The following is a 23,062-nucleotide window of genomic DNA, read 5'->3' on the forward strand; positions in this document are numbered from 1 at the left end:
ACAAGGGGCGGATGAGTTTACACCAACCGGCTTTATACAGTCTTTATTCATATTTAATGAACTTACTTATATATTATTGGGAATACTTATATAATATTGGGAAAACTTTCAAATTCTGTATGACTGAAAATTACCCACCATTTGATTAAAAAAAATGAATCGATAGTTGCAGCCCAACATTGCAGACATGTATTCTCCCTGAAAGGAAGTTTTCCTCGGCACCCGAGATTTCTTCCTAAAAGGGAGTTTTTCCTCGCCACTGACGAACTAAATGCTTGCTCTTGGGGTAATTATTGGAATTGTTGGGTCTTTGTAAATTATGGAGTGTGGTCTAGATCTGTAAAGTGTACTAAGATAATTCTTGTTAGGATTTGATACTATAAATAAAATTGAATTGAATTTCTTTCTGGCCCATATTTATAGTAAACAATCAAAAACATTCTGTAAAATACCTGTGAAAAATCTCTATCACATAATTAATTAGAAATGAAATCCATATTGTTTGCCAATTGAACAGTTGAGCCCACAGCTGTTCATGTAGAGAAGAGCGCATTTAAAACATTTAAGAAAACAAGGGAGTCAGAGAAAAGGGGTTAGTAACTAAAATGAAATCTGAATGTAGCAATATGACAGCAGCATGTGAATGAATGAGTAAATGGATGGTCAATGAATTAATGTGACAGCACTGTCTCACCTGTGGAGTCCACCCTGTCTAGATAGGAGATGGGGGTGGCACAGGCGTGCGGGCGCGTGTGCCCGCTGCCCTGGTGGTAGAGGTAGCTGCGTGTTGGCGACGCCAGGCTCCCCATGTGATAATGGTGGTGATGGTTATCAAGGGAATGGATGGGGTGAGCACTAATCACAGCTGTGAATGGACATGGGCACACGCACAAACACACAAGACAATGTTTAACAAGCTGTACTCATGATGAATGATGTGGAAGTGTTGCTGGCGAGATGCATACATGTAGTTTTCTGTGATAAAAACACTAGAATATTCTCTCCCCCCGTCACTCAGTCAAATGACAGTTTTGTAGGAAGCATGTCATGGATTGCTTCTCTTGATCAGACAAACAATAGCATGACATATTTGGGAATTTGTAATTTGTGGAAAAAATATTTTGCTGAAATTAACACATTTTAGGCACAAAACTTTCCAAATCAAATGCTCAATATTTGTGGATTATGATTTACCTATTATCTTATACACACACACACACACACACACACACACACACACGCACGCACACACACTTACGCTGAGGCGGCTGTGCATCAAAAGGCATCATCATTTTAGGCCTCATCCCTCGTCGGCCTGCTAGTGTAGACATGCTGTCCTCTGATTCATGGCCTAAAAGGTATGGTGGAAAACCAGCCAATCAGAAAGAGCTCCTAATCTCGTGGTCTTTTTTTGTTAATGATCCATCTCTAGACCTCGGGATCCTTAATCAATTTTACATCATTGGGTTTTGATTGCATTTCTAAATGTCATTGTCCCACTCAGCATTATTTTGCTGTGAACTAATTGTATTGAGAGAATTCGCTGTACTTGCAGAAAGTTGTTGTAGTGGCACTGTGTGCTTGCTATAGCACTGTGATTATGAAATGGACATCATGTATGAAAAGCATGAAACGCGAAGCATGATAACCACAGAAAAAAACAAACGCAAACACAAGTGGTGACTTGTGAAACATAAAAAACATCCCAATCTCTCTCAGACCCATGCAGACATCGCCCTGGAAGTAAACTTAAGGACCTTTTTCTTTTTTTAAGCCCAAAGTGTAGTTTCCTGTCTGCCGGCCAGACTCAAGAAGTTGCCTAGTGTTATTATGCATATCAGTCAGCAAGGGTGAAATTTCACTTTGATCTCTTTCCCATAACATTCAATTTGAAGTCTTCCCCCCCTTGGGCAAGACTGACCACGATAGGAGTTGCGCCGCTGCTGCAGGTGGGGGTTGTTATCCAGGCTGCTATCAGCCGGCGTGATGTCCTGCGAGGTGCGGGGGATGGGCGTTTCTGTCATGACCGGGTTGGGATCTGGTGACTTATCCATGGGTTTAAGTTCCAGTCTCTCATGGTGAATCCAAAGATCAGGTGGCTTCAGGTCTTTGGAGTTCCCCTTGTATTTGTGAGAGCCATTTGAGGACTTTGAGGCAGCCCGCTTTCTGCAGGAGAGACGACAGAGGTAACGGTGAAAGCCTGACCCTTTTTATAGAGACAACTACAAGCAAGAAGGGACACAGGAGGGAGCGGAGCTGCAGATTAGTAAACACTGGAAGTTGGAAGATGTATTTCAGAAAGAGCACGAGAACTAAGAAACCCCAAAAAAGGCCAGCGAAGGTAAATGTGGGACTGAGCTACTTACTTTTTCTGGTGGGACGTGGTTCGCCGTGTGCACAGGAAGGCCCCCACCACCACCACGATGATGGTGAAGGCTCCCACTGAGATGATGATGACAATGACCAGGATGTGACCTTCACTGTTGCCTCCAACCCCTGATTTATTTCAAGAGGAAAAAGATTGGATTAGTCTAGATAAATACATCTTTAAAAGAAACCGACAGAGGAACATGCCACATCTAACTACAGCAAAAATATATAAGAAAAAACAGGGACTACTTTCCAACTTTTTGGACATAATCAGATCATGATTTCAGTTGTTGTAGTGTCTCACTGACTGACTCATAGCTGAACAGGACTGTTAAATAAAGCATGTAAGAGGAAAATCTTACCAACGGGCCCAGGTTCGTTTGGGTGTACTGGAGGCCCCGGCTTCGCTGGAACATTTGAGGCTGGTTCAAAATGGAAATAAAATATGTTTTACTGAAACTCTCCTTATGGCCTCTTCTGCTGTCACGTTATTAATAATCCTCTGTCAAACATTCATGAGATTGATTATAATGTGAAAATGTCTACGAGCACAAACAGATTTCGCCGATCATGCAGCCCAGAAGGTGGTAAACTGGAGAAAGAGAGATACACGAGGTGCCGAGTTGGCAGTGAAAGACAAAGTGTGGAGGGGAAGTTTACCTTGGTCATTAGCCATTTTGTCAGAGGACTCAGCTTAACAGGCCAAAGGAGAGCAGGGAGGGAGAGACAATAAAAAGCAAAAAACAGGTTAGCTGAAAAGAGCAGCGTGGGAGAAAGAATTAAAGCGAGAGATGGGAGTTGTGAGGAGGAAAGAGGCAAAACTAGAAGAATAAGAATCAAACCGCAAGAGTGTCCTACGGACACAGGCAAGCTGACAGTAAAGATTATAAATAGTTTACTACAAACGGTGCAATAAAACACATACTGCTTTGAGTAAAATACTTTACAAAACATCCCATGAGTAAAAATGTCCTTTAAGGAGGATTCAGCCATGTAAAAATATATTCAGATAAAACCTAAAAAAGATGTTTGCAGCACCACCAAACTGAACCTGAAATGGCTTAAAGTTACCCTGGAAATCCAGAGTTCACAGAAGAGCACAATTTGAATTTGCTCAGCGAGCTACTCTGGCATCGGATAATGCTGCTCATTAACTATGCCCTTGTAGCCGAGCTGCACCAATCACATCGGTGTATCTGATATGCGGTCCAGAGGCGAGCTGAACAGAGGACAACAGTCTAATCTGCCAGTTAGCTCCGCTGGTAGCTAAGCATACGTCATCCCGTGTGTTGTTGTGATTGGTCGTAGTGTTCTTCAATTGAATCCAGTGAGATTTTCCAATGCATGCTTAGTGCCACCCCCCGAGAAGGGGCCTTTCATTACTCCATGCCAGACCCTTAATCCTTTTTGGAATTTAGAGTTGGGTGCCAATTTGCTGATCAGACTTTGCAGTAATTTGGTCATCCCCAACCAAACAACAACGGTTGAGAAACATCCCTGTCACAGCTCTCATCAGGTGAATAATGTCATTTCAATGTGTTAAGTAGAAAATGTATTTAAGCCAGGAGATCCTGGAGCTGTGTTAACCAATCACATACACACATGCTGTATGCTTTTCCAGAGAAAAGCAAACAGCGCTTGAAGTGATATGTGGGATTAGATACTTCTAAGTATTAAATCATTCTCAAATGGGCAAAAAAGTGGATGAAATTTCATTGTAGCACTTGTCCTCATTCATGTTTTCCAAACTTACTCTTTGGGGTGCGGAAATGGACGGCCTCAGACATGGGGCCCATGCCCTTTGAGTTACGGGCCTGGATCTTGAAGTAGTAGGTGGTGTCCAGCGTCAGATCCTGGATCTGGTGGGTCAGGCGGTTGCCCACCACTGGTTCAATAACCCAGTCATGGACCTCAGCGTTCACATCTGTACTGTAGTAGATGATATAGCCTGCAACAGGGAAGGTCAGACAGAGAGAGACAAATCCATTAAGACTAAGGCTTTGATGCTGAACAGATCAACTATAAAAAAATAAGATCAACTACAATATTGTTGTGCTACTTCTTCCAAATCAAACTGCACAGCGTCATGTATTGTACATTTTATTGGGTTTTTAGATTTCACTGCATTATCTTCTATAGCCAAAACATCTAAATACATTTTCTTTTGAAATTTGACATACAAAATCCTTTTTGTGTCAGATCAGTTATCCACCTTAATGTGATTCCATTAGTCAAAGAGATAGAAGTACAAAAAAGAAATGTCAGTCCCAAAACACCAGATTTTTGTTTGTTATAACTAGTGAGGGATATATAGGTAGAACCTGACTTTAGCTCTATCTGTGAGACCTGAACATATGTACACCCAAGAGAGACTGAGACTCACCAGTGATCTTTCCATTGGCCTCAGAGGGAGGCTGCCAGTTGACGATTATGGTGCGAGGTTTGTTCTCTTTGCTCACCACGGTCACGTCTTTCGGGGAGGAGCTGGGAACTGTGGGGTGAGGGGTGATTGGTCATTTATTGATATTAAGTTCAGATAAAAAGGTAAAGATGGCACAAGGTTTGTATAGTTTTATGTTTAACAACATGGTGCACTCAAGAGATGTGAGTAAGGTGTGTGTTTGTGTGTGTGTGTGTGTGTTTGTATTGCATGTGTGGAGGGTAGCTTAGCAAATATTGTTTGGATAATAGGTTTATGACTTGTTTAAACTTGTGTGTTAATGAGCCTGTGGAGAAAATCCAGTTGCACACTTGTGAAATGAACCCCTGGCTGGGCAGAAATGTCTGTTCTCCTCACCTCTTAATAAAAAATGAAAGAAAAAAGTTTAATAAATCTCGATCCAATACCGCATATAAAGACACCGTTTCAAAGAAAATGTGTTTTTGTTTTTAATGTTCAGTTCATTGTCAGGCAACGTTTAGCTCAGCAACCTCCAATGATGTATGGGCTCTGACTCTTTGGTATCTGCAGTATTGGGTACGCAGCGCTGCAGGAATCTTAGACAAATACTGAGGGGACTGTATATTTCAACACAGAATGGCCAGTGGATGCAAATGGACCATAAGTTGCTATGGTGACAACACTACAAGTCATTTTAACACAGATACAGTAAATCTATGCAATTTGGACCCAGTGGACTTGGAGGGGGATGGTAATCTATTACTGTCCTCCCTTACTGTCCTCTAATTTCCCTTGCAGTTAGTGTGAGATCCATTGATAAACATCTTTATTATTATTATTGTTATTATTATTAAATATGTTTTTTGGGCATTTTAGTATTTAATAGACAGCACAACTGTAGACAGGAAAGGGCGAAGGGAGAGGGGGAAGACACGCAGCAAATGGCCGCAGGCATCGAGAGGCGCCCGCTCTACCAGGTGAGCTACTGTGGCGCCCGCTCTACCAGGTGAGCTACTGTGGCGCCCGCTCTACCAGGTGAGCTACTGTGGCGCCCAGCACCTTTTTTATTATTATGGTTATATGGTTTATACTGTGCAGTGACAGCTTGATTCTCCACTATTTTATTTAGGCAGCAAAAAGCTAGCCAGCCACTGAACACATTGGTTTATGTGTGTGTGTGTGTGTGTGTGTGTGTGTGTGTGTGTGTGTGTGTGTGAGTGAATGTGTTCGCTCCTACTGGTCTCAAAGGTGGTGCCCTGTGCAGTCATGCTCCACGTGCTGGAACGGCGCCCTTTGGTGACCATGACGGAGAACTCGTACAGCGTGTTGGGCTTCAGACCCGTCACCATGTGGTTCAGGCTGGTGGTGTTAGCCATCTGGCGAGAGACAGGCAAACACACAAAAACACACACAATAAACAAGAATTCAGTTTGTTGATTACATTCACTGGCAAAGTCTCCGGGAAGTCAAAAGTATTTTGTCAGCAATGACAATAAACTCATTTTTAACCCAACCAACGGTTATTTTTACAATCTATTAGTCTGCTGATTATTTTCTTGATTGATCGATTAATACTTTAGTTGAGAAAACGCCAAAAGAAATCCAAAACCTTCATATGTCTTGTTTTCTACAACACTCCAAAAGATAAACATGTGAAATTTACTACCAGATAAAACAAACTGCAACAGATCCTTATAAGTGAATGTAATAATCATTTAAATGATTATTCCATTATTGAAACAGCCGTCCTTCACTTCATCGACTAGATACCTTAATCATTAACACACTATTACACTACTCAGAGCTTAGAATATGTTACACACACTGACCACTGAGTGGAACCAGAGCCTGAAATGTTTCGTGATGCTCAGTCATGTTGGGTATGAAAATATAGTGCCACACAAAGACAAGTGTTGCCATTATGAATACACAGTGAAACCACATACAGCAGATGGCTAGCATCATGAATAGTTACACAAAATGCAACACACCAGGGGTGTATTTCACATGTATATGACTTCACACATTTTAAATTAGTCAACAAATTAAAACATCTTGAGTTCTGTAAATATTCATCTTGATATTTCCAGGCCTGCGCTGGCAGGCTTTCTCTGGGTCGCAGCAGCAGCATGTCAGGTTTGCCGAACTCTAACAGCCCTATCTATAACGTTGCGTGCTATGACAGGAGTGCAGTTCTCCGGTGGGGGCTGTCAAACAGAGGGCAGTGGGATAGGAAAAGAAAACACTGTGTTCTTCAGAAACATGCTGCCAGTTTTAGAGCAGTGGTCTCTTCAATAATGTACAAGCTTGTCTGGCTAGACTTGCTCTAAGAGTGGGGAGGACATGGTGAACAGTGGCATTAAGGTGAAGGCATCCCTGTTAGTTAGACTTGTCTCAAGATATACAGGATGTACAAGATGTAGTTCTCAAAGTGAAGAATCCACTGATAAAAAACACAGAAAAGACCTAACAGACTTGTTAATGTATTGAATTTGGTTAATTTGACAGAAACATAATGAGCGTGTGGTACTCTTTAATTACTGTCACAGTGAGAGAATCAAATCAATTTGAGCATCAAGCAGCAAGACTTGACTGCTGAGTCTCTGTGTGTGTGTGTGTGTGTGTGTGTGTGTGTGTGTGTGTGTGTGTGTGTGTGTGTGTGTGTGTGTGTGTGTGTGTGTGTGCATGCCTTTTCTGAGTTGGCTAAATGAAGAATGCACCGTCTTTTTCTAGCTGTCAGTTTATCTCGTCGTTCTTAAATTATTTATCAGTAGACGTAGGCCTTTATCGGAGCTCTGCTCGCTCACAGGATTGCATACATGCATGAGGCCAAACATGAAGGCGGGCAGTCGTATTTGGATGGATGTAATAATTGAGCTGCAGTTCCAGAATCAGAAGCTGAATTGCAACCACCTTGTTTTAGGCTCAGCTCACCGTGACTCACTACCAATATTTACTACTCTATTTAAAGCTTTAGTGCGTAGCTTTTTGGTATTAATGAACGTTCATTACATTCAAACCATTGCCAAATGTTTTATCAAGGTATTGTTTCATCTAAAATTATGAAAAGCAACCTAAAAGTCTTGGGCTGTGTAAAATGGTTATTTTCATTTTTCACTATTTTCTGACATTTTATAGACTATAAAGTATACATTTTTTTTAAATTATACTAAGAATATAGCAGAGAGATTGAAGTTGTATTAAACTACTCAAAGGGTATGCAGCATGACATCAGATCATGGTGCTCATACCATGATGGAAAAAGGTTGTTGACTCACTTCTTTATTACAACAACACACGTTTGTTTGGCTGCACTGTAAACAGCTATACCAATTGCTCAATTATTATTATTTTTTTTTCTTTAAAGAATATCTTTTTGCCAGTTTTATGCCTTTACTGGACAGTCACGAGTGAAAGTGGAAAAACAGGAAACAACAAGCAACAAGACGCTTCTTTTCTGCTGTATTACCAACAAAGTAGCTGCTTCACAACTGTGGTAGTGGATCACTTGCCGTAACCACTGTTAACATTGATGATGCCAAATCAACCAGGATGGAAATCTTAAGGAATATAACTTTCATAGCTCATATAAAAATAATCCTTAGTTGCAGTCAGTAACATAATACACCATAGCGAGGCCTTTCGAGTTTTAACCATGGTCTCTACACATACAGATGGCCTAGTAGAGTTGTGCAGTCACACGACCTTTAACGGAATCTCTTACCTTTACTTTAGTGTTGGCAGGGATGTTGGTCTTCCAGCGCACCGTGTAGAAGCGGTTATCTGTGATCTTTTGGTTCTTGGGCAGCGAGTTGTCAGCCCAGGTCACCTTGATGGTGTCGTGGCTCAGCACGGAGGCCTGAACACCCACGGGTGGCATCATGGGAGAGGGGTCTGGTACTGGGGTGTATGGAGCATGGTAGAGTTCGTACAGGTCAACATCGGAGTCTATGGGGTCTGCACATCAGGCAGGAAACCCGCATGCATGCACACAAATTAAAATGGCCAAAATTAAAACATAAAGACAAGCGTGGCGGATCAGAAGGTGGATACAAAACAGGATGCAGGGAGCAACAAACAGAAGAAATTAAGATTAATGAGTTAAAATGAAGGGAGAAGGGAGAATGAGTGAAACAAGAGTGGGATTGGGAAGAGTGAAGAAAAAGAGAGAGAAAATTCTATTAGAAAAACAGAATCCGATGTCTAAAATAAGACAAACCTACAGACCTGGCTGCTATATAGAAGCTACTGTACAGTATGTGGTGTTCTATTAACAGCTACTGTAGCACTACATAGAGAGAAAGAGGAAGTGATTCTCTATTCATAAGAAAAGATTACAGTGAATGGAAAACTAGGCTGAAAGCAGATACCCACAATCCTACAGTCAACTATTCGTTTTGCACGTAAAGGAAGTATTGAAATGAAAATTGAAATTGAAATGTGTTTCAAAATGTTTACATCGCAGAGCTATTCATTCATCATTTTAAATGTAAAGTGGATAAACCGAAGGACCCTGAATGCACCGGAGTGCTTTTCTTTTATGCAAAATGACCTCAACGAGCTGCATCATGTCCTTGAAAACTATAGAAAGCACACAGAGGCTTTAAGTAACGATGCCTGCAGGCATGGAAGCAGGTTACGGACACACGGTGGCTCTGGTTGGATGTGTAAGTTTCTGAGTGCTGCTTATGTTCTGAGGCTCAAAGGCGTTGAGTGAAAAGCTTGCGGTGAAAGTTTCCTCTTTTAATCAATAGTAGAAAGTAACGCGCAGGGCGGCCTATAGCTCACTAAGTTGGCCTGGGGCCCTTTGCTGCGGGTCATCACCCATCTCTCTCCCCATTTTATGTCCGTTCACTGTCTATCTATCTATCTAATAAAGGAAAAAAATAAAAAATATGCGCATCATACCTATTGTGAGGATACAAAAAGAAGTAGTTACAATCCTAATCCTCAAATCTAGCGCGAACTCTGTATATGATTAATGGCATTAAGTATGTATTGTAACAACAACCTGTTGTTTAGTCATCTGTTTATGTAAGAGTAATAGTGTGTTTAGAGTATGTGCTCGACGAAGAACACTTGAGTGTGTTTGTGTGCAATGTGCCCGCTCATTACACCGCGTAAAACTCAGTGTGAGTGTGTATGAGGACAGAGGAGCTTTCACTGTCCTGTCCTCGGTTTAGTTGGGATGGAAGAAAAAGCGTTGCCAGGCACCCATGATGACATTCCTCTTCGACCACTTGTTGGTCATCTCCTCTCCACCGCGCTCCATTTGACACCTCTTTGTACTGAGCTGCTTTCATTATATTCCCAAGACTGAGTCAGAGTGTGTGTGTCTGTGCGTCTGTCTGTCTGTGCGTCTGTGCGTGTGTGTATGTGTGAATGACAAAAAGCCAAGAATTCATGTAGTTGTGGAAAGGCACTGAGGATTTTGGAAGGGGCATGTCTTTCAGTTAAGACGTATATTATTATAACATATTCAACCTAGCACTCTCTCAACCTAAGTTCACAAAGTTTTTCCACAGTTTTCCCTCTCTCTCTCTCTCTCTCTCTCTCTCTCTATATATATATATATATATATATATATACAAATAAATATATATATATATATATATTTCTTTTTTAAAGTAAAAGTAATATGTAGGTCAGCTTGTCTTTTTAATCCTGACTTGAACAAACTGGCAGGAAGGCAATGCGCCCCAGAGGACTCAGCAGCAGACGATGGTGGTGGGCTTTGGTTCTGCTTTGAGCGGAAACGTTTGGATCTGATGAAGAGTTGCCAAAGCCACCACAGGGGGTCGGCCTGTGTGCAGCTCTGTGTGCATGAGTGTGTGAGGAAGAGAGAGCTTCATATAGAGAAGAGAACAGTATGACAGTGGGTGCCGCGAAGCATGTTGACACGATTCATGTCATCCAGCATCCCTCCCTCTCCCGATCTCAATGATGCAATGGTGCTGCGGCAGAGTTTAACGGGAGTGATCAAGGCTGAAGGGGGGAAGTGGGAGGCTGGATGACGGAGGAGGCAGGTGCAGCCCACATTCTGGGCCACTCCAGGGAGCAGGGGCTGGCTGTCTTCTGACACTGACATAAACTGTTTGATCTCAGCTAACTTGCAGCCTAAATGGCAGTGTTTTCACACTTTAAGATCATTTGTCAAACATGCTGAATCAAGACTTAACTTATACTTCTAACTGCTAACAGGGTTGTGATCTGAGGCTTAAAGATTTAGAGATTGTCGTGCTGGATCGTCCATATTGTTTGGTTGATGCAACAAAGTTGTTTTATTGTAATTAACACAGATTTGCAAAGTTAACATTACAGACAACAGAGTACAGTCTGAAAAATTGTGGCCAAGTATTGAGCTGGATATTTTACATTTTAAAAATAAACAATGGTGGACAACCTGTAATGGTTACTCTGTTTCTATATTACCTCAACTAACTACTTTAAACAGTATCTTTGGCTGTCAGCTGATCGTACTGCTACTTTGTGTTACTTATTGACTGATATTTACGGCCATGCCACTGTATTTGTTGGGCTCTAACACAAAGTATGCAAAATAATACTTAGACCCAATAGCGTTCATTTGTCACATGTTCAGACTAATTAAATTAGTGAGCTATAATCTAGTTCGTAGATACTTTTTTTCCTTTACTATCCTGCATCTGCCTCAAATTAAAGACTGGATGTGCGCAAAACGACCCTTCTGTCTGCAGTATGTTCACCAATGCCGTAATATTTCTGTCCATTCTTTGTGGTTGGATTACACCTGGGGACATAGGGTAGTCTCAGAGCTAAATTTAAGGGTTGTGAACATTTGATTAAACAGAGTTTCAAGTGGCCGGGGTGGTTCAGTGGATAGAGAAGGCGCACATATACTTTAAGGCTTCTGCAGATGCAGAGGTCCAGAATTTGAGTCCGACCTGTGACAATGTCCTGTATGTCTCCCCCCTCTATCTCACCTAGCTGTCCTGTCCATTAATGGTGGAAAAGCCCCCGCAAAAAAAAAAAAAAAAAAAAACTCAAGTACACTGGGAGCCATTAAAGAGAGGTATAGTTTGGGTAGTGAGACACCTCGATGATCTATTGTCTCTTTGGTAATTTGGAGTCGAGAATCATTCTACCGGATGATGATCTCAGGTTAGAGAGAGCAAAGATAAATGTCAGTCGAAGACTACAGCCATACAGTGTGAGTATATCCCATAATACTGTATGTGGCTCAGGGGCAGATGCATAGACTGTGTTAGTGAAGCCAAAGTGTATCAAACCCCTTCACGGTTTGTCAAGCAGGTGAATGGTCGGGGCTTTGATACCGTGGCTCCACCTCTTGATCACTATGATGTTCCACAATAACAGGATGACGGTGCCCATATCCAAGATATGTTTTTTAGAGTGAAGTGGAGACGTGTTGTCCATTTTTTATTTTTTTTACATTCTATCATGTCTTCTGTAGTGTATGAGCAAAAGTGATTTAAGTTGCCCCCATTTTCAGTGTATTAAAATGTAAAAGATTGTGTGTCTAGGTAAGGAGGGAGCAGATTGAAGATGTGTGGAGTTCATACCTGACTGTGGTCTGGTTATGGCGCTCTCATACACAGGAATCCCCTCACCCACATTATTGAAGGCCTTCAGTGTAATCACATAGTGGGAGCTGGGGTCTGAGAGAGAGAAAGAAAGAGAGATAGAGAGAAGGAGAGAGAGACAGTTGACAGTGTGTGGTAAGACAGAAAGGAGGAGCGAGATAAATTAGATATCGCACCATCTAATCAAGCCAAAGCTCTCTAGAATCTCGACTCCTAATTGCAATAAAGGCCAGAATGAACACAATTTGATTACAATTATTCCTCTTACCGTGATTGTAACAAAGGCTTCAATGATGCATATTTCGATATTTTGCAACAATGTCTCCCCCAAATCTCTCCATTTCCTAAGATTTTGAATTTATGATCCATTTCTATACCCCTCCCCAAAGCTTTGATTACTGTAGGATTACTGTTGGTGAGTAATTATACCATTAATAATAACCGACAACACATAACAACCTATCGAAACCCAATTGTAATTTCTTATGGAGCAAAATGTGTGTCTTGCATCAGAGTGAAATCCATGCTTATTAATCAATAGGAACTATAAAAACAGTGACTTTGAGTTTTATCAAGGTATTGTTTCATCTAAAATTATAAAGTTACACTAAAAGGTATCTACACAAGAGTGACATGACACCGTTATGACACTTTTAATGACAAAACCAAATGACACTTACTAAAAGAAGTGTTATGTCATACCCGTTTATGAATTGTTTATGTTTATGACATGTTCGTTACAGTCTCATGCCACTCTTATGTAGATACCTAAATGCAAGCAGTTAATGTTAACAATGATTTGTGTCAGTTTCTCGAAGGTTTTGATTCTACGCAGAAAAATGGAACAATAGGACCCAGCAGACATTTCATTTGACATTTGCTTTGATGACAGCAAGACTTAAAACAACCAATACAAGTTTGTTTTATTTAAAAAATTTTGACCTTTGATTATTGTGTCTCCATTAGGCCAATCTGTATAATTAGTGGCTCAGGCGTGTGGTGGAGAAGATCTCATTAATTCTGTAAATACTCGTTACGAGGCACAGATGAATTGCTTAATAGTGTGTGTGTGCGTGTGTTTGCTCATTTATGATTAAAATGTCAAAGAACCAGTCAGTTCTATTTTCAAATAGGACAATTACAGCATTGTTTTAAATGCTGGCAAAGATGAATTTGTCTCAAATAACTATCTCAGTAAAAAACAACAACAAAACAAGTGTCGCACTATTATGAGAAAGGCACCCATACAGGATAAACAACAGTGGTGTGTTCTTACCGAGGTTCTCTATAGTGTAGTAGCGCTGCTTGTAGTCCACCTTGATGGTTTTAGCATGGGGACTGCCGATGCCATAGCTGATGGTGTAACCGCGCACCACAATGTCCTGGTTCTCCGGCGGCGTCCAGCTCACCACGATGCTGTTGACCAGCGGCCGGACATGGAGAGAGCTGGGCTGGTCTGGCACGCGGGATTCTGGCAGGGGAAATGCAGGAAAAATGTACGTCGAGTTCTTTAATTCCAGAGAGACAATTAGTTTAAAAATAAGCTTTTGTCTGAAAAAGACAAACGCGGAGGGTATTACCATCCAGGTCGCTCTCAAACGTCTCTGCTGTGGTCCACTCTGTGGCAGGTCCCGTGCCGTTCACCGTCATGGCCGACACCCGGAAGGAGTACTCTGTCCCACGCTCAAGACCTGGACAGATAACAAGAACCGGTCAGATTCAAAGCACGGGTATTCAGACTGAGCTTCAAACTAAATTTCAAGCAAAAATACAATTAAAACTTCACTCTATTTGTAAAAACCTGATTATATTTTCTAACTCACTGGTCCTCTCTCCTTGGCTGGTCAACTGGGGTTTTGAGTTGCGGACACAATAAATATTTTGAAAGCACAAATATTTAAAACAATACATTATATATTTTAAACCGATACTTTTCTGCAGATTTTAAAGAGAAAATCTATAAGTCTGCCAGGGGAAAGATAAAGTGAAGGTTTCTGTGGTGCAATTAACTTTCTTTTCCACTAAATATCATAGAAGTGATTGAGATTTTTTTTTTTTGCATTGATTAACTTGTTTTTGTGGGTGAACATAGGACACATTTATTTAAAAAGTGTTAAAAAGAAAAGTGTGTAATAGCAGCCAACCCAAAAAGTATAACACTACGGCGTCAAAAAGAGTAGAAAAAAAACTTTTGGAGTCTGGATTTTTGTTCATATTTTAAAGTCCCTTTCAGAAAAAGCTGTTTCACTGCTGGGTGCCAGCATTGGTATTCACAAAAGATGGGGAACGCCTGCTGACAAATGATGTGTTGCTGTATTAATTTGCTGTATGAATTTTCATCATCATCATATTGTTCCATTTGCAAGCTACACGCTAATCCTGTAGTCTTTTTTCTCTGTAGCCACTATTCTGGGCCACCCTTGGGGGTAGCTTGTGAGGACAGCCAAACTCTCCGTGCCTCCAAGGCTACAACATCTCCTTCTAAACGCTTTTGAACCAACAACCCCCCCCCCCCCCCTCTCTGTTTCACCCCCCAGAAAGTTCTAAAAAAAATGATATAAAAAAAAATTAACTTTTAAGTCTATATTCTCTTTGATGCAGCACACAGCGTGAGGCTGGGCCACTTGAAAGTTTCTGAGACAACATCTAATATTAATCATTGCTGTGTGTCTCTGGTGATATTGTGCATATTTTGATGGTAGCAGCGGGTAACGTTCTGGTGCAGCAAGACATGTAACTCCATCTTAAAATATTATAAAATGCAGATGTTGATTGAATAAACAGACTTACAGCCAGACTGACTCCAAACCACATATCAAACATGTCTTCAGTCTCAAGATCAAGATTTCAAATACTGTAGCATGTCCGAATTAGCTAAGAGTATCTAAGATACAAACAGCAGAGATAAAACGGAGTCTGATAGCATAAATGTTTTGATGTAGGACCTATACTGTATAAAGCATCAAATGGGAACATTGGGATGAAACTTGAGGAGCCATTACCGTCGATGAGCTTGTAAAGCTGGGTGCCTCCGGTGGTCTCGGCTGCTTCACTCCTCCGGGATCCTTTCCGGTATCGGATCTTGTAGCCGGTGATCTCCCCATTCTGGCCGTTAAGGGGCGGGGGCTGCCACCGAAGCATGATGCCCTAAGGAACAAAAAAAATGATGATGAACCTACGTTTAGCACACGTGGGACCATCTGGTTTCGGGCCTGCAGCTGTAAAGGGGATCTCATGGCTTGGCAGGTCTCATCACACCTTGGCATACAGTAGGCGTTTGTGTTCACGTAGCTCTGCAGGTTTGCTGTCAGAAACACTGTCTCACCTGCCCCTCCCCTCTCCTCCTGACAGTGGAGCAAATGGGAGGGCTCCAGAAAAAAACAAAACACCCCTCTGACCATGAGTGACGCAGTGCATACTGACGGATTAGGACAAAACAAACACTTGAAGGAGAAGTCCTGATGAGGGGGGTGTACATGTGGTCGGGTAAACCCTGCCGAGACTCTGAGGCACAGAGATGAATGCAGAACGTTTTCTGGCAGGCCCGCGCTGCACTGTTGTGGGATTCCTGCATTTCAGTTTTGTGTGTGTGTGTGTTTAAAGAGATAGGTGGGAGGGCGGGGGGGAAGCCCAGCGTGGGAGAAGAGTTAATTAACGCTTCCCCACTGTCACACTGATTCACAAAAGCCTGAATAAATGCGAAGGGCACACACACGTTGCTCCTCAGCCTAGTCAAGGGAATTGCGCAAATTAAATTTGTGTTAAGTGTGTTTAATTATTTCATTTTTCTTATTACACTATTGGTCCCAACTTGTTATTTCTCCCTTCTTCTCTCTAATCATGGAAACTGGTTTAATTGACTTTTGGAAAACCGCAGGGAAAAAGTGCCAGAAGGGAAAAAAGGTGCAAAAGAAAGATCACAAAAACATGATTTTCAGGTTGCCTTGCAGGTAGAAGATGTGTGGTTCTGCTTGACAAGGCCCACAAGAGGAGACTGAATATTAAATGCATGTTAATTAGTTTTTCCCCCCTAGTGTCTGGGTGTATCAAACAGCTAATTGCATAAATGCTTTTCATTTATAGATTAAGAATTATTGACTTAATGAGTGTTTACATTCAGAATTAAACAATGACAACAAAGAAAATGTAGAGGACTAATTTCAATAACGGTTAGTAATGAGGACGCCAGATGTTTGTTGTATAGCTTTAAATGGGGTATTCTGGGTCTATTTGGGGAGGGCCAGCTGGATGTACGCTATCCATTGAAGAAACAATTCTGCTACAATTCCTATCCTTTCCACAGAGCGTCTCCTCTTCATTTTACTCATAACATTAGCATGAGAGTGCTTTCTCGCCACAAATCTCAGCTGAGTATGCCTCAGCATGGGTGGCCAGTTCTCACTCAAGCTGTGAGTGTGTGATAGGATTGTCTACCAGTTTTTATTTTCTTTGACAGTTCTCTCTCACTCAGGCTCTGCATTGACAACCAAAGGGCTAAAAGGGCCGGCTTCTGCTTTAGTAGTCAGTGCATACACCCCGTGGTTTTCCGTATCTTCTTCTCTGTGCTGCTCTCTGTTTGCACTTGCTGTCTCACATGTCATGAGTGAGTACCATCTTTTTTTCAAATTGAATCCATCACTTGGGCGGAAATATAAAATAAACAGGCCGACAGCTCTCTGTTTGAAGATTGAATGGCTAAAGGGACAGGCAGCTGACGCTGGTTTCCTGTGTTAATCAAGCCTGCAGCCCCCTCAACAGGCTTATCTAATCACGAGTGTCACGCAACTACCTCAGTATGCATACATCGGATGTAACAATGGACACTGAGTTGGGCTGCTTGGGCTGTAATAAATCTGATAGTTAACTCTGAGAAATTCAATCTAGATAAAACAAGTCTCACATTCAAACACTTAAATCTGTTATAAATGTGTTCTATTTATTGTGTCTCTTGCTAACCCACAGGGTGAAATGGCTGTTGCCAGGGTAGCTTTGAATACAGCATCCCTAGGCATCTAGGTTAACTGGGCTTATTTTGTTCAAATGTGAACACCCTGAGCGTTGTATTATAATATTTTCAGTGCGTCTACATCTCCCAGAGTAATATTGTTCCGTATCCATTTGAATTTGAGCTGCAGGCTTGTTTGCCAGTTACTGTACAGACGGAGAGTGATACAGAGCATAAAACCCTCTGACAGGCGAGTCTCCTGCCGATAGGAGGATCGATCAGGGTTCACACCCCTTCTTAACCAGCTGGGCCTAAAGGCATCTGACACAGCTTATCACACAGAGAAACAATTGTGTTCTGGCCTGCAGGCTATGTGCTGTATTTGTTCAACTGTGTGTGTGCAAAGAGTGAGGGTTTGTATATTTGGTGAAGTGGATACAGACTCTGTGGACCAAACAGTCAAGCTGTTTTGGTGCATTTCTCATTTGTATGTTGCATCCGAAGCAGGTACAGGTCCTGCAAACTGTCTTACCTTTGAGTTCTGAACCTCCAGAGTGAGGTTTTGAGGAGGAGCACTTGGTACTGTAAAACAAAACGAAACAAAGTCTTCAGTGTGAAACAAAACTGAAATTAGATTAGATAATCCAATGAATCCAGTTGTTGATTTACAGAAAACGTATTTTTTTAAGGGATTTTTCAAGTAAAAATGCCAACAATCCCAAAGTACCAGCTTCTCAATTGTAAAGATATGCTTTTCTCTGCATTATGAGACTGAATAATTAAGGTTTAAGTGTGTTATTCTGAGAACAACCTGGCAATTTGATATCATCACCTTGGGCTCTGGGAAATTGTAATCTTTCACATTTCTAACATGTTATAGACCAGGGATCTTTAACAGGAGGTCTATGACGGATGATGATGTATCGATTGATGGAGACAATAACTGGCATATCAATCGCAAATAAAAATTGTCATTCAACCACAAAGTAAGTTAGTAAGTAAAATGTGTCTTGCTGGGTCTACGTTGACAGCATAGTGTAGCCTATTTAACATCCATCCATACCATGTCACACAGGTATATAGGTGTTCAAGTAAATTAGGGATTGTTAAACTAAAAGCAGTCTTGGTAGATACTCTCTTCATCAACCGACTGACCGTCAGACAACGTGCGAACGACGACGTCGTCGGTGGAGACGCCTGGGCCGTGCTTGTTATTGGCCACCACACGGAAACTGTACTCGGTGTTCTTCTTCAGCCCAGTCATGGTGTGGGACTGACTATCTACGTCAACGTCCTGAAAGAAAGGGAGAGGAGAACGTTACTTTAAAAAAGTTGTGCGACTACAAATACAAAGTTCTTCAAATCGGACATTTAAAGATTTTAAGACGTAACTAAAGTATACCTTCATAGATGAATGTGCTCAGTGGCAATTTATTGTGAAGACAAGATGAAAATTAAACAAATTATGTGAAGTTTAAAGAAAGTTTTTTAGAAAAATGTTTTATTCTTAAAAAGGTTACCTGAAGAAAAAAACATTCATTTATTTGAGTATTTCCCTACTGACATTTTGTCAGGTTTGATACTGGCACAAACATGATGTAAATGAGACAGTTCTAATTGATTTACAACCCAAGCAATCTCTCAAATATGGCAAAGCTCCAAAATGTGATTTCATGATTTAATCACACTAACAGTGTTTGTAATTCTGTGTAAGAATGTCATCTTCCATCAAGAAACAAATTATGCCGCCTGTGATCACGACTTTTTGCTTTACAAATTGGGCACGCTGGCACATGCCCAATTACTTCAAGACCATTTGCATTCAGCTCTCTGCTTGTGACACGTTGAGTGAAATGTGTAGACTTCGTGGACATCTAAACTTGCCTCCAGAGCGGTCCAATCCCTACCTCTGAACTCGAGACAGAAGATCACCTGTGACCACGTCACCCTTGAAAATGCATAATTTTGTCCCTGACTTCCCCGTCCTTAAATATTTCATGTCCAGTCAGCACTGTGTCTCTCTAACTTCATCTCTGCCCAGTCCCTTTTCTTCATCTCTTTCTTTTCTTTTCATTCCTCTCTTCATCTCTTGCCTTTCTCACCTTCTCGGCTCTCTTCTCCAGGGAGCTGAGACATCATTACTCAGTGCGCTGGCTGACGTTTCATCCATTATCATATTAAAGGCTTTTTAATGCCTCACTGGCTTGCACACTGCAACTGCTGCGGCTGACTCAATATCTAACCAGCTAAATCTCACTCTTGTGACAGAGGTAGACCTGCAGAGAACAACTTGGTGAATCATATCAGCTTTTATTTTTGGACAAAACATGTTTTTGTGTGAGATGCATAATGAAGAGGTTGGCCAAAAAGCATCATATAGTCTTTTGGCAAATGATTAGGAACTCCTTAGCTCATCAAAACTTACATTAGGCTACGCAGTCATATTCTTCTATCTAATGAACCCTGCCAAAACAGCTAGTGTCAGCTACATACAGTAGTAAAAGGTCTGAGCGTGTGAGTAGTGAGACATAAACGGCAATCTATCTTAATGTCTTTCCATGTCAACTTTTTTATTATTTCATTTCTGAATCTGTAGTTCTGTGTGAAGCACTTTATGACTTCAAATTTGAAATAAAATAAAAAAAATAATAAAATAACTTTCATTCTGGAGCAACTGTCACCAAAACCTGTGTGTAGAGAGATGTATTTAGATACCTGAAAACCTTTCTGCTATTATAAATTACAGGTGAGGGAGGGAGGACCACATCCTACCTGTTCGTTGCCAAAGCTTTTGTCGGTGTAGTACAACTTGTAGGTGAGCATGTCTCCATTGCCTGTGAGGGGTTTGTCCCAGCTGAGAGAGACAGAGGTCGGTGTGTTTGACACCGCCTGCAGGTTAGGAGCGGGTCCGGGCACTTGGACTGAAGAAGGAGAGCAGAAATTAGAAAAAGATCAAACTTCACAATTTTGTTTTGTTTCATCTTGAGCCCTCTTCTTTTTTGATGCTACATCTGGAAGACAGGAACTCAATTTAGCACTGTCCACTGATTGCTGCCAAAAACACATTTCTTGGCTACTTTAAAGCCACATTCCCCCGTGTTGGCAAAAGCTTAGATTAGAGATGGCTCAGTCCCCCCAGGACTGGGCTGCCCGCCATGTTCATTTGCTTGTTATTCCCACAATGTACAAACTGAAGGTGTGCCTCAACAAAAACATCAATGTGCACCTTGCATTCCACCAACATTTGCCTCAAGCTTCTATTTAGTGTGGTAGACAGTTTATCTTTTTACGTCTGGTTATACAACATAGAGGCCAGGATTAGACAGAGAGAGTGTATTATAATGTGTCAGCTGTAGTTTTTGCAAAAGGAATAGAGGAGAGAAATGTCAAAATATCCAGTGTTTTGCAATGTGGTAAACTATCATAAAACACACTACTGGTCAAACATTTGGGGTCACTTAAGAAATTTCCATTGCACCCCATTATAGACAGAATACCAGCTGAGATCAGTTGCATTGTTTTTTTTAACCAGGGCAGCAGTTTTCTGATTACATAATTGCAAAAGCGTTCTCCAATGTTTTTTCAGTTTTTTAAAACAATATCAGATTAGTACATAATGTACTAATCTGCACATCCAGTGCGCTAGAAGACAGAGTTAACATTACAAAATATGTATGACCGCCCTAATAAGTTGTGACTGTACTGTGTACAGCGTTTGTCATTAAGTATATGGACAGTGATGTTTCTTGTTGGGCCTGTCCTGTGGCATTTTGGATTTAAAAAGAAAACAATGACTATAAGGTTAAAGTGCTAACTGTCAGACATATATGTCTGTACTGTATCTATCTGTACGGTTAAGCTGCAGGTGTTCCTGACAGAAGGGAGAAACTCCCATTGTCCAGGGTGCAGGGATATCAGAGGCGTGGGTTTGAGTGTGTACAGGTGTTTCAAACCAGTCTCTGAGGAGAGGTGATACGGTGCGGTGCTGCGTGCACATCCCTGGCACTCAGACGCAGGTCAAAAGTTTAAGCTCCAATTCGTAGCATGTTCTGACACTAAAATTGCACACACATGACAGAGATATACGGCACAGTTACAGGCCGGCCTTACTGCTATCCCCGAGAGTGGCTAGGCGCCATTGAGCTGTAGTGTGTATTTGTGTGTGCGTCGATCTGTCCGCCCTCCAACCAAGGACATAAGGTAGAGAAACGACGGCTGACCTACAAAGTGACAGTGACTGAGCTGTAGCTGTGCCAGGAGGTAAGGCACATCCACCCGGACAGCGTTTTGGGAAATCCCCATCACAGCACTTTCAAATGTGGGTGAAACTGCGGGATAGGGAAACTAACACGCTCAAACAAACAAAGAGAAAAGAAAGAAGTAGAGAACCACTTTGTCCCCTCTCCCCTCAATAATTTGTATGTGTCCTCCCCTCAAAACTTCCCAAGGAGCGTCTGTACAGCATCCCTGTGCAGACTATATGAGGGTAATGCTTCAGAAAAACCTGGGATACTAATTTCAGACATTCACTACTCAGGTAGACATGGCTTAAAGCAACACACACAGAGGGATTATAGTAAATACTGGGGCATAAACAAGAAGACGCTTTTAAGAAAACGCTGCCTTTCTCTGGTCTGCTGTTGGGTGGTCTGTCTTAACGCACAGCGCCAAACAGCCTCCTCTATGTGTATGTGTGTGTGTTGTCTCTGTTTGATGTGAGCGTATGCTGTATGTGAATAAATATTTGTTTGTGTAAATGTTTATTTGCACATTTGTGCGCTCCTTTTGAGGGCATCCTGTTTGCATCAATGTGCCAGTGTGAGCATGTTTCCAACAGTTCACCTTTATGTTCATGTGTCCTATTTACTGAGCACAAATAAAGGAATGTTTGTGCGTGTTTGTGTGTGTGTGCGTGCGTCTTTACCTTCAGCCTGGGTGGCCACTTTGAGCGCCGCAGAGCTTTCTCCCTGGCCGTTGCTGTTGTGGGCCACAACCCTGAAGCGATATTTGGTGTCTGGCATGAGGTTCTGGATGGTGACCTGCATCTCCCCTGGACGGCTGGTATTCACTACTCGCTCCCTGATGAGGAAACACAGACACACACGCAGAAGCAGAACATTTTAATAACTCTAATGTCTTTTATTAAAACATGTTACATATTATATATGAGTACATAATTGAAAGGATTAGTCTACTACAAAAAGTGTCTTTACTGTATTCATATTGCCTGGTACACACTTTATAGTTATATATGGTTGTGTATTGTACAGTACTTGTAACATCTTGGTAATAGACATAAGTGTGCGTATTTGCTAATTTATGCAAGGCATGCTAATTTCATTATTGAGTCATCTTTTAATTTATTTTTTATCAGGTCAATCATTTATTCTATGAAATGTCATAAAATTGTGGAAACGCCCTTCAAACTTTCCTAGAGGTTGAGTTGACATCTTGCTTGATTTGTCAAAGCAGCGGACCAAAACTCAAAAGACATCAATCAACAATGATATCACCAGAGAGAGCACGATGGTGAGTCTGGAAACAGTTTATGGTTGACAAATGACTCAAATTACTATTTCTTTTGTCCATAAACTAATCAATTAATAAGGAAATGGACGATGAGCATATTAGAACTCATCTGTCTATGGTAGAAACAGCATAGTTAGTTTTAGGCAAGCTTGTACAACCACACTGTTTTTTGTCAAAAGTACTCTTTGCTCCATCCATTTGCACATATAGTAATGCATGCATTTACATCTCAAG

The 23,062-nt window shown here is 41.4% G+C and overlaps 1 protein-coding gene across 5 annotated transcripts in view; it reads right to left on the reverse strand.

Annotated features, from left to right (window-relative positions):
• Positions 1–596: 596 nt before the first annotated feature.
• The window catches only part of neo1a (neogenin 1a), a 163,449-nt gene continuing 140,983 nt past the window's right edge, over positions 597–23,062 (reverse strand). For 2 of the 5 annotated variants that reach the window (XM_034880602.1, XM_034880576.1), the window contains exons 9-26: positions 22,224–22,378; positions 20,072–20,220; positions 18,455–18,593; positions 17,832–17,881; positions 15,357–15,501; positions 13,935–14,045; positions 13,631–13,825; positions 12,334–12,429; positions 8,496–8,728; positions 6,009–6,147; positions 4,754–4,861; positions 4,124–4,318; positions 3,031–3,063; positions 2,733–2,792; positions 2,367–2,496; positions 1,922–2,166; positions 1,259–1,351; positions 598–865 (exon numbers count right to left, since the gene is read on the reverse strand). In XM_034880602.1, coding sequence (XP_034736493.1) covers positions 672–865; positions 1,259–1,351; positions 1,922–2,166; positions 2,367–2,496; positions 2,733–2,792; positions 3,031–3,063; positions 4,124–4,318; positions 4,754–4,861; positions 6,009–6,147; positions 8,496–8,728; positions 12,334–12,429; positions 13,631–13,825; positions 13,935–14,045; positions 15,357–15,501; positions 17,832–17,881; positions 18,455–18,593; positions 20,072–20,220; positions 22,224–22,378 — 2,470 coding nt within the window. In that variant the 3' untranslated portion in view covers positions 598–671. Of the gene's footprint in view, positions 866–1,258; positions 1,352–1,921; positions 2,167–2,366; positions 2,497–2,732; positions 2,793–3,030; positions 3,064–4,123; positions 4,319–4,753; positions 4,862–6,008; positions 6,148–8,495; positions 8,729–12,333; positions 12,430–13,630; positions 13,826–13,934; positions 14,046–15,356; positions 15,502–17,831; positions 17,882–18,454; positions 18,594–20,071; positions 20,221–22,223; positions 22,379–23,062 lie in introns of all 5 variants that reach the window. The other 3 variants (XM_034880593.1, XM_034880610.1, XM_034880585.1) reach the window with 3 other exon arrangements.

Source organism: Etheostoma cragini, chromosome 1 (assembly GCF_013103735.1).
Source record: "Etheostoma cragini isolate CJK2018 chromosome 1, CSU_Ecrag_1.0, whole genome shotgun sequence".
NCBI classification, from domain to species: Eukaryota; Metazoa; Chordata; class Actinopteri; order Perciformes; family Percidae; genus Etheostoma; species Etheostoma cragini.